Consider the following 15,619-nt stretch of genomic DNA (forward strand, 5'->3'; position numbering starts at 1 on the left):
CGTATTGTCAGTCCCAAGTAAAGGAAGGAGAGTTCAATATTTAAAAAAAGCAGCTTTCTTTTTTCTTAAAAATATTTGAAAAGGAAAGACTTAATTGTGTCTGCCAAGTAGTGGAGCACCTTTGTTATGTAGGGAGAGGGTCTCTAGGGCGCCGCTGAGTTTTCATATATGTGTGTTAAATTATCGTTCGGCCCCCCTTAGCTGAATGATTGAGTATTAAATACTCACATACGAAGTTAATAGTTTAGATTGCTATGCAGGGAGGGGCCCGACTGCCATTGAGTTTTCATATACTACGTATGTATGTTAAATTATCGTTCGGTCCCCCTTAGCTTAATGATTAAGGTCATGTTCTTTTGAACTGAAATTATCTCGAATCGAATCGAATCGAATCGAATCTGGACTTAATGGAGTGAATCGAATCGAGATGAACTTAATGGATTGAATCGAATCGAACTTAACTTAACTTATCTGAACTGAACTAAAATAATATTAAAAAAATTATACTGATAATAATAACAATAATACCAATAATAATAATAATAAATATTATAATGAAAATAATAATAAATATTATAATAACAATAATACCAATAATAATAATAATAAATATTATAATAATATTATTCATTAATAATAATAATAATATAATATATTAATATAATATAATAATAATAATCTAATAAGATATATAAAAAATAAAATAGTAATATAATAATAAATATAGTAATAATAATAATAATATATTATTAATATAAAATAATAATATAATATAATAATAATAACTAAAAAAATTGATAATAATAATAATAGGTCTAATATAATAACTATTAATATAATAATATTAAATATAATAAATAATAATAAATATGTGATTAATAATATTAATAATAATGAATATATTAATAAAATAATAAATATAATATAATAACTTATTAATATAATAACTTATTAATATAATAATATTAAATATAATAATAATAATAATAATAATAATAATAATAATAATAATAATAATAATAAATATGTTATGAATAATATAAGTAATAATAATGAATATACTAATAAAATAATAAATATAATAATAATAATAATAATAATAAATATATTAAATATAAATATAATAATATAAACAATGCAAATTAATTATTAATAAATATAATAGTAGTTATAATAAATATAATAATAATTACAATCATAAATAAATTAATATTAGAATAATGATATCAATAAGAATATAAAATAAGAATAATAATATTAATGTTAAAATAAACTAATATGAACTTAATGATCGAATCGAATCGAATGAATAGAGTTGAATCGAATCGAATCAAATAAACTTAATGGAAATTAATTGAATCAACTTATTAGAATCGAAATTAAGTCAAAAAGAACAAAAGCCTAAGTATTAAATATTCATATACAAAGTTAATAGTTTAGAAATTAGAATTCAAACACCACGCCCCCTCAAGATCTGCCACGGTTTTGATTTTGAATTGTACTCCGCATTCCGCAAATATCTTAAAAGAAGGTTTTGAATCGTACAGTATATTGCTGAAAATGTCAAATGGCAAATTGGCAGCATTCATATTTAGCGACATTTATGGTTTTATATACGATGATTATGTTAGTTGAGCTCGAGTAAAATATGGATTAAGGTACTGATGCTAGAGTTGTCGGATATTAAAAGAACAGAAACAAACTACGACTTGACTTAAAGCTTAGAATCTCTTTTTTTACATTTAGTATCGGTCCCAATAAGTCTATCGTTACAACTTACAAGAGGGTTTATAATGAAAAAGGGTCACATTGTATTATGAATTCGAGATATTATAACTATATACTAGGGAGTACTACAAAGAATTAAAGAATAAAGAATGAATTGGTGAGAGACAGAGATGACAAAGACTTAAAGTTGTCTACGAGACTAGGAGGTATTGGCGCATTCTGCAGGGAGACCTTGAGGAAACCTTTGAACATCAGCACAATAATTGTAGATCATATAATTTTTATGTACCCAGTTCATCCTTTCTACGCTCGCTGAATCTAGCTCCTGGTTCAACCACCCCGAACCTGAGGTCGCGGAGGGAACTGAACCACAAGAGGAAGTACCCGAAGCCCAAACGCAAGCCTCAGCCTTGTAGGCTTTAAAAGACGCGGTGAATGGAGCTTGAGACCAATCCGCTTTAACCCGACCACCTTGTGTTGCCCAATCATCAGCATTCCACAAGCTGGAGTAGACCCTCATTGGTTGGTCCTTAGGGAATGACACTCCCTTTGACTCCATGTTCTTAAATTCTCTGATAGGAATCCCATCAACCGAAAACACAATTCTTTGCGGATTCCAAAGGATTGAGTAGGTATGGAAATCCTCTGTTGGGTCGAACCATAAATGAAACTGCTGTTCACGGTTGCCTTTCCCTTGAGCAAACACATTGGTGTGTAGAGTGTAAGGCTGACCCGTCACATTTCCCAAAAACTCGAAATCTATCTCGTCATGGGCAGACCCCATGGACGACAGATAGTAAGTAGTGACACTCCCAGCAGAGTTGCCAGGTACGAGTTTTATTTGCATATCAATCTTACCAAACAGGTACTCATTCTTGGACCTAAAGCCGGAGCCAGAGTACTTGTCTAAAGAAAGGGTGAGATCTTGACCATTGTTGAGAACCCTGGCTCGACCGTCTCCGAATGTAATATCAAACTCATTATCAAAGTTGGCTAGAGTTGAAACCACCAAAGTGGCTAACAAAATTGTGGTGAAAAGAATAGAGAATGAGGAAGAAGCCATGTTTTTTGTGTATTATTGTTGTAATGTTTTTGAGTTGGTTAATGATGAATTTGGTGAATGAAGAGAATGGGGTCTATGTATATATAGGATGGGATTAGGTAACTTAAGGAAGGTTCTTACAAAGTGGAAAATGGCAAGTGTGGTGTAGTAGCTAAGAAATGAGTGAAGTAGGGTATGTTGGTACAGTAGCAAGCTGGAATTTGGGACATTTGAGTGAAAAACAGCTCACTCAAGCTAATGTTATAGTAATATTCTCACGCGGATTTGGATATGCCGACCTAACCCATGCATTCAATACGTACAGTTTGGCGCGTTTGTGTTTCTTCCAATGGTCCACCGCCATGGTTATCTAATTGTATTGGATCTGTATGTATATTGGTAAATAGGACTAGCGCAATAAGAAAAGGCCCAACTAAATTACTTACTCTTCGAACTATTTATTACTACTCCCTCCGTCTCAGTCATTATTTATTACTACTCCCTCCATCTCCCAGACACGACACAAAATGAGGATTGGGCTAGGTCAGGTCAGTGCTGGCTTGGTTTCGTCTAGCCCGAGCTCAACCCAACTAGTAGGGGGTCGGTGCTGGCTGGGTCGGGCTGAACTGAGTGCTAACATCCCAGGCTCGACACTAAATAAGATGATGGGCAGACCATGCCGGGCTGGGTGTGACGATCCGCACACTTGAACCCTTAGATTTACTTATACTTATGTAATTTCATTTCCCTTGTACATTTGTAGTAAGTAATTTCTTAGTCTAGCATAGTTTTAGAATAGCTTTTCTTTCCATAAATAGGTATATCGCTATTCTACACTAAACTTGTAATTTCAATGTTTCCTGCTACCAGGATGTAACTATCATATTTCCCTCTTTAGGGAGTACTAGTGAATGAAAATCTGCTTCCTACCTTGTGCCTTCGTATTGCTTGTTGTTGCTTTGTTGTGAACGACTCTTAGCCTTCACTTTACTAACAAGCCGTGTTTGTGGGATCGACACTAGGATCCCGACTCACACCCCGAGACCGATTACGAGTGCTTAGTGCTTGACAAACACTAGTGCCTAACGCTCTCGTTGCATCCTGTCGAGTGTTGCCGAGACCCGAGTATCGTGCTAGTGAGCGATCTTTCACTAGTTCGAAGATCCTTGTCGCTTGCATCTTGCCTTGAGACGGGCAAGGGTGCGCGCCACGATCCGGCAAAAGTACCGGACCGTGACATTTGGTATCAGAGCCCGGTCTTCGGACGGGCGTCTGCAAGCCGCATTTGTTTATCGAGATCGAGAAAATGGGCGAAACAATCGAGGACCGAGTGGATGCCTTAGAGGACGCAATCGACGTCAAACTTCCCAAACTCGAGGGCATCGTTATGCGGATGGCCGCGAGCCTCGAGGAGTTACAGAAGTGGGTTTGTGACCTTGAGACGAAGGTGGACGGGATGAACACCCGCATCCAAGCGATCAGTGGTGCGATCCCGATGATCGGGAGGAAGAGATCAATCATCTGCATCGAAAGGTCGAGATGTTAGAGAACACTTGCGCCACGCTCGTGAAAGCGGTGGCCAATGACGGGAAATCTGTGGGGAGCCATAAGGTGAAGGCACCTCCCCCTCGTGCCTACGATGGGGCGAGGGATTCGAAAGCGGTCGATAACTTTATCTTCGATATGGAGCAATACTTCCGAGTAAGTGGGCTCGACGAAGACGCGGAAGTTGTCACGGCAAGCATGTATCTAGTCGACGATGCCAAGATGTGGTGGAGGGCTAGGTACAAGGAAATCGATGCGGGCACGATTACGGTGACATCGTGGGCCGACTTCAAGAGGATCTTGAAGGATCACTTCTACCCCGAGAACACGGAATTTGTTGCTCGGAAGAAGTTGAAGGAAATCAAGCACACCAAATCAATCCGAGAATATGTGAGGGAGTTCTCTGCATGCATGCTCGAGATTACCGAAATGTCCGAGACGGATAGGACATTCGAATTCATCGACGGGTTGAAGAGGTGGGCACAACAGGAGGTCATGAGGCAGAATCCCAAAACTCTGTCTTCGGCCATATCGGCCGCGGAGCGCCTGCTCGACTTTCATGGGGAACGAGAGGCACCAAAAGTTGTGGCACCAACGGGGAATACTGGTGTGTCACAAAGTGGGTACAATGGACAAAGGCCACAAAACAACGCCATTTCAGTTGGGAACAGTCGGTTCCGCTCACAAGGAAGTCAAGCCCAATCGGCGAGCACTACAAACTTGCCCTCAAGCTCGTCTTCGAAGGCGAGAAACTCTACTGCTTCCACAACGAAGAGACCGTTCGCGTGTTTTGTGTGCAAGGGTCCTCACAAGATAGCCGATTGTCCGAACAAAACAGAGTTCAATGCCATGTTTAAGAAGATGCCGAAAGGGGCTCAAGAACGTCTTAATGGGGCGTTGGCCGACTATCACCAAGAGTGTAACGAAGACTCGAGTGATGGTGAAGACCAACCACGGATGGGCTCACTTCAAAGGATCAGCGCGATGGGGAACTACGAAGATTCCTCCGCCAAGAAATCCAACGGGCTCATGTACGTGGACTTGATGGTGAATGGAAGTAAGCGCGAGCCTTGATAGACTCGGGCGCCTCCCACAACTTTGTTACTAAAGAGGAAGCTGATCGGTTGGGGCTAGTACTGCGGGATGCTAACAGCTGCCTGAAGCCGGTCAATGGGAAATTGAGACGCGTCCAAGGAGTGGCTAAGAAGGTCGCGGTCCAAGTGGGTGAGTGGGCAGGGGAGCTCGACTTCACCACTGTTCCGCTGGATGACTTCAAGTTAGTACTCGGGATGCAGTTCTTTCAGAAAGCATTGGTAGTATTGAAACCGAGTGACGGATCGATGCTACTAATGGGGTCTATCGTAGTGAAGACGGTAGACGACGACGAAGACAAGGGTCAGCATCGAATTTCGGCAATGAGGGTGATACCGACGTCGAAACAAGGGATGCGACCTTGGAGAATGCCTAAAGGTTCGGTGGAGCCAAGGGCGAACAAGAACCAGGTAACTACGATGCTAAGTGGTCTGGGGGACGAAAGAAGAGTCTACCACCTCACCGAGGGGTAGACAATGAGGGCCGAGATGCCCAAAGAAGTAGGCCTCGTACCATCAGGGGGCCGCGTCGATGTGCTGAATCAACGTCCTGGTTTGCGGGTCAGTCGACCCAAGAGAGAAGGCCTCGTACCAACAGGGGGCCGCGCCGAAATGCTGATTCGGCGTCCTGGAGATCTCACACTCCCTTGAATGCAGGTGCTGAAGTGACGAGAGACAAGATAAAGGTCCGTTGGGGCCAGTACTTGAAGGAATCCCGAGAGAGGTCTTTTCAAGCAGCGGCAAAGTGGACTTTCCCGAGAGACAAGGAGCAGGTGGTGGACTTGGAGAACATGATGTTCGGCAGCTTCTATGTCAAGGACCTCCAGCCTATCCTTGAAGGGACGAAGATGCCAGTCATTGTTTGGGACGAAGCGCGTATTCAAGCCGAGTTGTACAAGACAATCCCCAACACTGCATGGACAGTCAGAGCTCACCGAGGATGTCTCACTGAAGCACCATTCAAGATTTTTGTGTTGCCGAGGGCGGCAACAGATTAGGTGGGGGAGAGTGTGACGATCCGCACACTTGAACCCTTAGATTTACTTATGCTTATGTAATTTCATTTCCCTTGTACATTTGTAGTAAGTAATTTCTTAGTCTAGCATAGTTTCAGAATAGCTTTTCTTTTCATAAATAGGTATATCGCTATTCTACACTAAACTTGTAATTTCAATGTTTCCTGCTACCAGGATGTAACTATCATATTCCTCTTTAGGGAGTACTAGTGAATGAAAATCTGCTTTCTACCTTGTGCCTTCATATTGCTTGTTGTTGCTTTGTTGTGAACGACTCTTAGCCTTCACTTTACTAACAAGCCGTGTTTGTGGGATCGACACTAGGATCCCGACTCACACCCCGAGACCGATTACGAGTGCCTAGTGCTTGACAAACACTAGTGCCTAACGCTCTCGTTGCATCCTGTCGAGTGTTGCCGAGACCCGAGTATCGTGCTAGTGAGCGATCCTTCACTAGTTCGAAGATCCTTGTCGCTTGCATCTTGCCTTGAGACGGGCAAGGGTGCGCGCCACGATCCGGGAAAAGTACCGGACCGTGACACTGGGCCACTTTTGTTTTTTAATTTTCTAATGTTGGGACAGGATCGAGCCAAGAAAAAGTTGGCACTAGCCCGACCAAAGATGATGGGCAGACCATGCCGAGCTAACTTAGTGCTGGCCGAGCTTCTAGAAGTCGACAACGAGGCTGGGCCGAGCCGAATTGACCTGCTACGTGTAATAACTCTAGTTACACCAAAGCCTAAACCTTAAACTTCAAGTAGTCCTACGGTAGTAGCAAAATTTACTAAAAAAAAGTTCATTTTCGGTGTCTCGGGTGTTGGAACCTCATGCCTCCGTCACTGTACGTACACGTGTAATTGACCCATATATCAACACGATTCCTTTGCAACGCATTATGGCCTCACGTATATGCATTCCAAAAACATCGCAGGAGGTCACACATCCTAAAACTTCTATTTAATTAGCAATTTGACTAAGGAATTTGATACGTGCCTAATGTATAGTCTTTTTGGCCTATTTCAGCACGTATTTCTATGCATTTATATACTGTTTTTATAGTATTTTGCCCCGAATTGGCTACTTTGGTGTATTCTGTCCTTTTTGTAGGAATGATCGCGAAAGTAGCGGAACCATGCTCTTTTCTGTCCTTTTTGCATGCATTTAGAGGAGACGAGATTGTCCCCCAGTGAGATCTTTGCACTTGGAAGTGTCGTTGCACGCATTACGAAGCATTTGGGTGAAGACGTGAGCTGAATTGAAGACCCAAGTGGTCTATCGAGCTGATTGGTGGTCTATCGAGCAGTTCCAAGGCTCCTAGAGGCTCGATCGAGAGGTTCCTTCCTCGATCGAGTAAGATGCACATGATCCAGGCCTCGATCGAGTGACCTGTTGGTCGATCGAGGGCCTTCTGCTGAGGCATTGGTCGATCGAGTGGTTTAATCCACTCGATCGAGGGGTTTTTCACGGGCATGGGCTTTGCTTCAGTCCGTGTGTTTAATTTTCGCTAAACATTGTTTGTTTCCTATTTAACCTATGTTTACTAGGTTAATTAGGCATCTCTTTACTTAATCTTTTGACTATCTTCACTATCCTTAACATTAGAACTCTTGCGACGTTACTTTTTCTTCTTCACTGCTACTTTCCTACGTTGGATTTCTTGGCTCGGATTTCGTTCTTTCTTTTACGGAAATTGCTTTGGATTGTAATTCTCTTTCCTTTTAATAATAATTAACCTTTCGTTGCTTTCAATTCTTGTTTTTGTTATTATTCTTCCGCCCTAATTTAATTATCATTGCTTTTTATTATTATTTCGCTATGTTTTCTCGGAAATGTACATCTTTGTTAGTTTATCAATAGACATGAGTAGCTAATCTCCCTTCATGTTGGGATTAGGGGATCTGCGGTAGAATAATGACGACATAGTGAATGAATTAGACGAATTAACATAAGAGACTCTGTCACTATAGCAATATAACTGTAATTCTCGACCTAGTTGAGTGCACGCTTCTATGTCACCCATTAATCGGCTACAATTAACCCCGGATCGAAAGATTGGATTAAATAGGCTGCTATAAAAAAAGAGACTACCCTAATGAGGACGAAAGTTAAGTTAGTGGTATTTTAGGGTGGGAAGTGGACCGAAAGGACCTTCTAATATCCGTCTCGCATTAGTTCGTCTGAGTCATTTACCGCTAAGTTGTTGTACTACCGTAGTGAACCGAATTCCCGACATGTCCCCCTCTTATTGATAGTTTTAAATCGTTTTCCTGCTTATCTGCTCTTGCCTTATTTCTCTTCCTTTCAACTCCGTAGTTTAGAACCAAAAATTAATCAAACCCAATTGTTACCTTAGAATTAGAAATAGATAGCTGTAGTTGCATTCCTCCCTGTGGATTCGATACTCGACTGCCTCTACTACATTTTTAGTTGAGACCGTTAGGTTTATTTTTGACAGGTACGCGACAGACGTGTCAGAATTCTTTTGGACATTCAACTGAAAATAAAGTATCCTTTGATTATATGACTATTACTTTCGCCCCATTTAACCATTTGAACTTATTACTGAAATTATGTAATTAAATGAAAAACCTCTTTAGTTACGTAATTGCTAAATCCCGCACACGATTTTACTTAATCCTACACACTTTGCCTTTTGTTTCCATCACTAACCTCGATTTTGAAAAAATAATAATAATAATAATAATAATAATAATAATAATAATAATAATAATAATAATAATAATTTAAAAAATAAAAAAAATCGCCCAAACTTACAGCAACAGCGGCACACCCCTGCCACCCCAACCCTTCCCTCTCACCATCACTGACTAGCCCTACCCTAGCCCCGACCACCCAGACCGTCCTGCGGTCTACCACCCTTCCTAGACTCACCGTCGACCACCCTTCTCGGCCTTGGCGTCAACCACTCTATTCAACCTCGCAGTCGATTTCAATGTTCCTTCTCCGTCGTTCACACCTACCCAACCCAACCTCGCCGTCGACCACCTTACCCAGGTCGTTGACCCAATGTTACTTTTACGTCAACCACCTTACTCAACCTCTCCGACTACGCCGTATGCACCCTTCTCAACCCCTTCTCTCTTTCACTTCGCCGGCGACCCAAACCCCTAACCCCCTCATCGTCGCCGGCGGCTCCGGCTGGTAGCTTGGCTAGAGGGCGTGCGGCTGTTACATGGTCTTACCCCCCTCTCTCTCTTTTTCTCTCCCTAGGATTTTTTTGTGTGTAAAAATGCGAGGGGTAAAGTCGGAATAAGCGGGAAAAAAGTGCAGGATTGAGTAATTTTCTGTGTTGGAAATAGCAAGTCCCTTTAGTTATAACGGAAACGAAACTGTTCAATAAACTTGCCCAGCCCGCCATTTTGGGCCAAATATCACGGCTAGTTCTTGCCTTGGTTCGGCACAAAAAGGTCCCTACGGGCCGAGCTAGTGCCACTTTTCCCTTAATCGGTGTGACTCTAGCACCAAAAAAAATAAAAATAAAACATGCCTTGCTTGGCCCCATCACAGTGTCGTGCTCGTGCTTGTGTTCGTGCCATTGATTCCTAACCCCAGCCCGGCACGTCCGACACTAAAGAAGAGTAGTGTCGTGCCTCGGACCCCTACCCGTTCGCCAGCCCGGCCTACACTAACGCGGCCCGATGGCCACCTCTAAAATAATTAAAGTATTTTTATTTAGTTTTCCTAAATTTTTCCACACAAATTTTCATTTTAGACGACTATTTTCGTCCGAAATCTTCAGACAGACCCTATGTGACCCCATACTTCACGGAATTCTTTTTTCCGCGCCTAGACCCCATACCTAATTTTTAAATAATATACGTACGTTATTGTCCGGAAGCTGTCCTTGACCAATGTCCCATATCAATCCCTCCAAATTCCAGCCAACATTACCACTCACTCCACTTGACTTACTTCACAACTACAGCTCATTCTTCAAATTATGCACTTAGCATGAACCTTCTCAACACCTTTTATCAACTTATATATACACACCCCTTATTTTCATAACTCCATACCAAATTCATCAACTTTTTACCTTATTTCAAAGTTACATACCCAAAACATTTAGAAATTTAGGACAATGGGTGTCTCAAAACTTGTCCTCTCCACTCTTTTTTTAGCAACTCTTGTTGTAACATCCAATGCCAACTTCAACGATGAGTTCGATATTACATTTGGTGACGGTCGAGCTAGGATACTCAACAACGGAGAAGATCTCACCCTTTCTTTAGACAAGTACTCTGGCTCCGGCTTTAGGTCCAAGAACGAGTATTTGTTTGGTAAGATTGATATGCAAATAAAACTCGTACCTGGTAACTCCGCTGGTAGTGTCACTACTTACTATCTTTCGTCCATGGGGTCTGCCCATGACGAGATAGATTTCGAGTTTTTGGGAAATGTGACGGGTCAGCCTTATACTCTACACACCAATGTGTTCGCTCAAGGAAAAGGCAACCGTGAGCAACAGTTCCATTTATGGTTCGACCCAACAGAGGATTTCCATACCTACTCAATCCTATGGAATCCGCAAAGAATAGTGTTTTCGGTTGACGGGATTCCTATCAGAGAATTCAAGAACATGGAGTCAAAGGGAGTCTCATTCCCTAAGGACCAACCCATGAGAGTCTACTCCAGCTTGTGGAATGCTGATGATTGGGCCACACAAGGTGGCCGGGTCAAAGCCGATTGGTCCAAGGCTCCTTTCACTGCCTCGTTTAAGGCCTATAAGGCTGAAGCCTGTGTTTGGGCTTGGGGTACTTCCTCTTGTGGGTCGGTTTCCTCCCCTACCTCGACTTCCGACTGGCTGAACCAGGAGCTGGATTCAGCAAGCCTAGAAAGGATGAATTGGGTACAAAAGAACTATATGATCTACAACTATTGTGCTGATGTTCAGAGATTCCCTCAAGGCCTCCCTACAGAATGCTCACAAAGTTCCTGAACACAATTCAATCTTGTTACTTGAGTTTCTGTTGTGTCTATTCTTTCATTCTTTGTACCGATCTGATGTATACAACTTATTCGTTTCGATGTAACTAAACAACATGCTCTTTTGCACATTTACCCAATTCAAATCAGACGATCTTATAATAACTTATTCACGATTAATATATGTAATTGAGCTATACGACAAAAAATTGTTCAAATAGTCTGAAATTTTGATACAGACTTTGTATTATTTCATTATTTAACCTGGAAATTGAATGTTCTAATAGAGTAAGCAAAAGTGAGTGAAAAAACCAAAGCGAACCCGATGACCACAGCTGCAACAACACCCAGCAAGTCGCTTCGAAACCCAAAATATTGTCGTATAAACTCCTCCACTGTTTCTCCTGTGTCAAGCTTTTCCTTGATGTCGCCGAATTGAGAAACTATGAGTCCATTAAGTGTCCAAGAAACGGGGCAAATCCAGTAATACCATCTCTACCAAATAGGCATCCTCTGTCGTATAAGATAGATAAGAGAACATATTTTTTTTCTTTTAGCAGAATGTTGTGAATTTGTGATGTGGTTAAAGGTAGAACAAATGCATAAAAACATGGATACTTACGGTTATCGGAACGACAAAACCCGAAAAAAGGTTCCACAGAGTGTAAGAAGATGAGGAAAGAATTGAAGAAATAGTCTGGTTTCGGGACATGCTCATTGCCATCATTCCATAATAAGTGAAGTACAACAAGGTCAAGTACATAAAGAATATGAACCAAACGAATTTATCTATTGTCCATTCGAATCCAATCGCAGCATAGACTATGGTTCCATAAATCATGGCTTGAAGGAAGCAGTATGGCAGTTCAATGATGATCTGCAGGACAAAAAAACCATTCAAGAAACTATGAAGCATATATGCCACTTCCTTGTAATTACTAATGGCCATAAATAATATAGGAAAATAAAGATTTCAAGCCGAAATTTCATCCATGGACACAGTAATATTGATATCAGGAACTTTATTTCATGGAAACAGGGAGCACTACGTAATAAACATCTGATTCCCATGTGTGAATGTCGAACATTGTTCAAGAAGAGACTTTACTACTCCCTCCGATTCACTAAGGTACTTTACATTTTCCTTATTGGGGTGTTTCATTTGGCTCTTTACATTTCCTTATTAGGTAAATTTTCATGAGATGGGGGTTATTCTCAATGGGTAAAGAGTGTTTTCGACGGGTGGAAGGTTGTACCCGCAAGGAGCTTTTTTTCGGCGGTTAGCAGTGGCGTCCGGTGGATAGAGGTTGACTTCTGGCACGAGGGAGGTCGACTGGGGTTGGAGGCAAAGTGGTTGGTTTGGTAGCAGTGGGTAAAGTGGGTTAGGTGAGGGTAAGGGGGTGTTCACTAGGGAGGGTGGATTAGATTCCACTAGCCTAAATAAATCGGGCAAAAAGCAAATGTAAAAAAACCAGGTGAGGTGAATCGCATCACAGGGAGTATGTTATAAACCAAGGGGGGCTACTCCTATCGGCAATTGATTTTAGGATGAAGCTTCTTCTAAAGCTTCCCAAATGGACTCTCCCTCCTCACTTAGGGTGTGGCTTAATCGGTTTTCATGATTTAAACTTAAACTGGGCCTAATTATGCCATGGAGAAGAATCCTTCCATTTATGGGTCCAGGATTAGGCTATTTTTAATGGGTCTCACATGTGAGGTGGAGTGTGAATAAACTCATATATACGCACAAAAGAGTGTCCTACACTGATCATGGAAAAGATAGTTTACTATCTTATAAACCAAGGGGACTACTACTCCTATAACCAATTGGTTTTACGATTGAACCTCACTTGAGCTTATCAAATGGAATATCTCTCCTCCCTTTCGGTGTGGCCCAACGCGTTTTCATGATTACACAGTATCCAAGGGTCTAATGTTGAAAATCATGTTCGAGTGTCACATTAGGGTACGTGTGGTAACATGAAGACACTGGTGTCGAATAGCTAACCTATACTTTGCATTACTGACTTTATGAGGTCTATCATATGTTATGTTCTAAACTTAGAAAGCAAACATACCTGACTGATAGCATACGGCAAAGCAGAGTACATCCCCGTAGCCCTTTCTCTATAGAAGATTGTCCTTTCAACAGCTACAACTGGCTGCACTGAAGAAGCATTGCATACACATAATGCAAAAACCGTACCATACATGGAGCCCATTGCATTGAATAGATCTTGCGCCCTCTTCCTGCAATGTCATAACAATGATTTGCTCTGTGAGATTCACTTCCGCTGTAAGACACAGGATCAAGTATTGGGCACGGCTATTGAGTGCTTGAGTCGCTTGACACGTGGCACACTGCCAAAGTGGCAAACAACATCCAATTTCTTTTCCAAATCACGGTTGTTTGACTTTGGAATATGATCTAATAACGCAAAATGACTCATCAATTATCTGCAATTATTATTTGATGAAGTAAAGTAGACCAATAAAACGCATTATGGTTGTTCATCCAGAAACAGGCTATCAAGGATAAGGTGATTGACTACATCATTATCGCTGCTGTAACTATTTAAAGCATGTTTACAATTGTACTATCTTTAATGATGATACCTTTTGGAGCCGAGTTGCCAAAAAATTGAACCAAAAGTAAGGCCTAGCAAAATAGACAACAGAAGCCTAACAGCATTGTGGCGTGGATTTCGCCAATATGAGCAATGTCGCTTCCATAGACAAGCCGTACATTGACTGAAGAAAGATTGTGAATACTTAGTTGAAAAATGCAACTCTTGTGAGCCTAACGCAGGATTGCTTAGTTCCTCCACCAGAGTTGTCATCCTCCTGAATGATTTGTGCAGAAACAACAAATTTAATGTGTCCGTTATATGCTTCAATACAAGTTTATAGATTCTTGAGATAGCACAATAGCTTATATAAGACTGTCTCACTCGTGAGACCAACATTAACACTTAAATTGAATGAGGAACACAAGAATTCGGGTTTGGTCTCATGTAGTAAATTACCTGCACAGATCTGATCTTCTATAAATTTCTGCAAAGTTGATTCCTAATTTTGCTTCTTGAGCTCCTGAAGAGACCTCAAGCATCCAAGTAGCTGGATTATAACCATCTTTCATCTTAGCAACTCCGTCAATTTCCTGGAAGACACATCGTGTATGACCAATACAGCAGATAGATATCATCCCGATTACAATGTAGGAGGGTTTCCAATAAATCGTACTCCTTCCATATCTTTATGATCTTCTCACTTTAATGAAATACTCCTCACATATGTTAGACTAGTGGGAACATCATTAAAATATGGAGAGAGTAGTAATGATAAACCCGAGTAAACACTATTACACAATTCACTACCAAACTAGCTCGAACAGTAAAAAGAAACCCATACACATACAAGTATGCAACATTATCCCAACTTTTCCTACAACTGACCTCAAAATAACTGATCAGATGGCAACCATGATGACCCAGCGGGCCAAAGTAGATTGCTTCCCCTCCTCTTTTCAGCAGCAGCAGCTGTGGTTGCAGAGGCCCAACACATAATTAGTTAAATAAGCTTTGTCGGTGCACAAATTCGTCCTTTAAGATTGTTGAAACACATTTTTAAGTACCTCATCAAAAGTATCAAATATATCAATGCTAGGCTGGTGAATGGTGCAAACCACTGTTCTTCCTGTATTTACTGTATTCTTTACTGTCTTCATTACAATTGCTGCTGCCCTTGCATCAAGTCCAGACGTTGGTTCATCCATAAATATGATAGATGGGTTCGCAACAAGTTCCACCGCGATTGTTAGCCTCTTCCGCTGCTCGGTAGAAAGACCATTTACCCCAGGCAAGCCTACTAGAGCATCCCTTAATGTCGTCAGCTCCACAAGCTCCATAATCTCATCAATGAACAGCTGAAATTCATAGTTTACAACAAAAGAAAGGATCATAACGAATTCTTAGCAGTAGACCTGACAAGCAGGTCATGTAGTCAGGTACGAGCTTAGCCAATTTGGATTGGGTTATTTCGGGTATATGATACCCTCTAGGTCAGGTCGGGTTGAACGGGTCATTTAGAGTTCAGGTGTGAAATTATCTGGTCATTTCGAGTACGATTCATTTCAGGTTGAGTGGTTATGGGTTTGGGTCATTTGAACCCGAGTTAGGTCATTTAGGGTCAATATCGAGTCCAACAAATTCGTGTCAGAGCTGGTCAATTTGAGGTTTAGGTCATATTCA

The 15,619-nt window shown here is 41.1% G+C and overlaps 3 protein-coding genes across 3 annotated transcripts in view; 1 reads left to right on the top strand and 2 right to left on the bottom strand.

Moving 5' to 3' along the window:
* Nucleotides 1-1,683: 1,683 nt before the first annotated feature.
* Nucleotides 1,684-2,950, bottom strand: LOC141611695 (putative xyloglucan endotransglucosylase/hydrolase protein 23). The gene has a single exon (XM_074430288.1). The coding sequence runs from the start codon at nt 2,789-2,791 to the stop codon at nt 1,928-1,930; it is 864 nt and encodes a 287-aa protein (XP_074286389.1). The 5' UTR covers nt 2,792-2,950; the 3' UTR covers nt 1,684-1,927.
* Nucleotides 2,951-10,357: 7,407 nt separating this feature from the next.
* Nucleotides 10,358-11,617, top strand: LOC141611697 (putative xyloglucan endotransglucosylase/hydrolase protein 23). Its single transcript, XM_074430290.1, has one exon. The coding sequence runs from the start codon at nt 10,525-10,527 to the stop codon at nt 11,380-11,382; it is 858 nt and encodes a 285-aa protein (XP_074286391.1). The 5' UTR covers nt 10,358-10,524; the 3' UTR covers nt 11,383-11,617.
* LOC141611696 (pleiotropic drug resistance protein 1-like) overlaps nt 10,462-15,619 on the bottom strand; it is a 49,807-nt gene continuing 44,649 nt past the window's right edge. The window contains exons 17-23 of the mRNA XM_074430289.1: nt 15,004-15,294; nt 14,825-14,908; nt 14,396-14,529; nt 13,986-14,213; nt 13,448-13,619; nt 11,992-12,246; nt 10,462-11,882 (exon numbers count right to left, since the gene is read on the bottom strand). Of these exons, the coding sequence (XP_074286390.1) occupies nt 11,865-11,882; nt 11,992-12,246; nt 13,448-13,619; nt 13,986-14,213; nt 14,396-14,529; nt 14,825-14,908; nt 15,004-15,294 (1,182 nt within the window). The 3' untranslated portion in view covers nt 10,462-11,864. The remainder of the gene's footprint in view (nt 11,883-11,991; nt 12,247-13,447; nt 13,620-13,985; nt 14,214-14,395; nt 14,530-14,824; nt 14,909-15,003; nt 15,295-15,619) is intronic.

This window comes from Silene latifolia, chromosome 11, assembly GCF_048544455.1.
Source record: "Silene latifolia isolate original U9 population chromosome 11, ASM4854445v1, whole genome shotgun sequence".
NCBI lineage: Eukaryota > Viridiplantae > Streptophyta > Magnoliopsida > Caryophyllales > Caryophyllaceae > Silene > Silene latifolia.

Coding starts and splice junctions, on each gene's coding strand:
- LOC141611695 (XM_074430288.1), bottom strand. CDS start 2,791: ATGGCTTCTTCCTCATTCTCTATTCTTTTCACCACAATTTTGTTAGCC.
- LOC141611697 (XM_074430290.1), top strand. CDS start 10,525: ATGGGTGTCTCAAAACTTGTCCTCTCCACTCTTTTTTTAGCAACTCTT.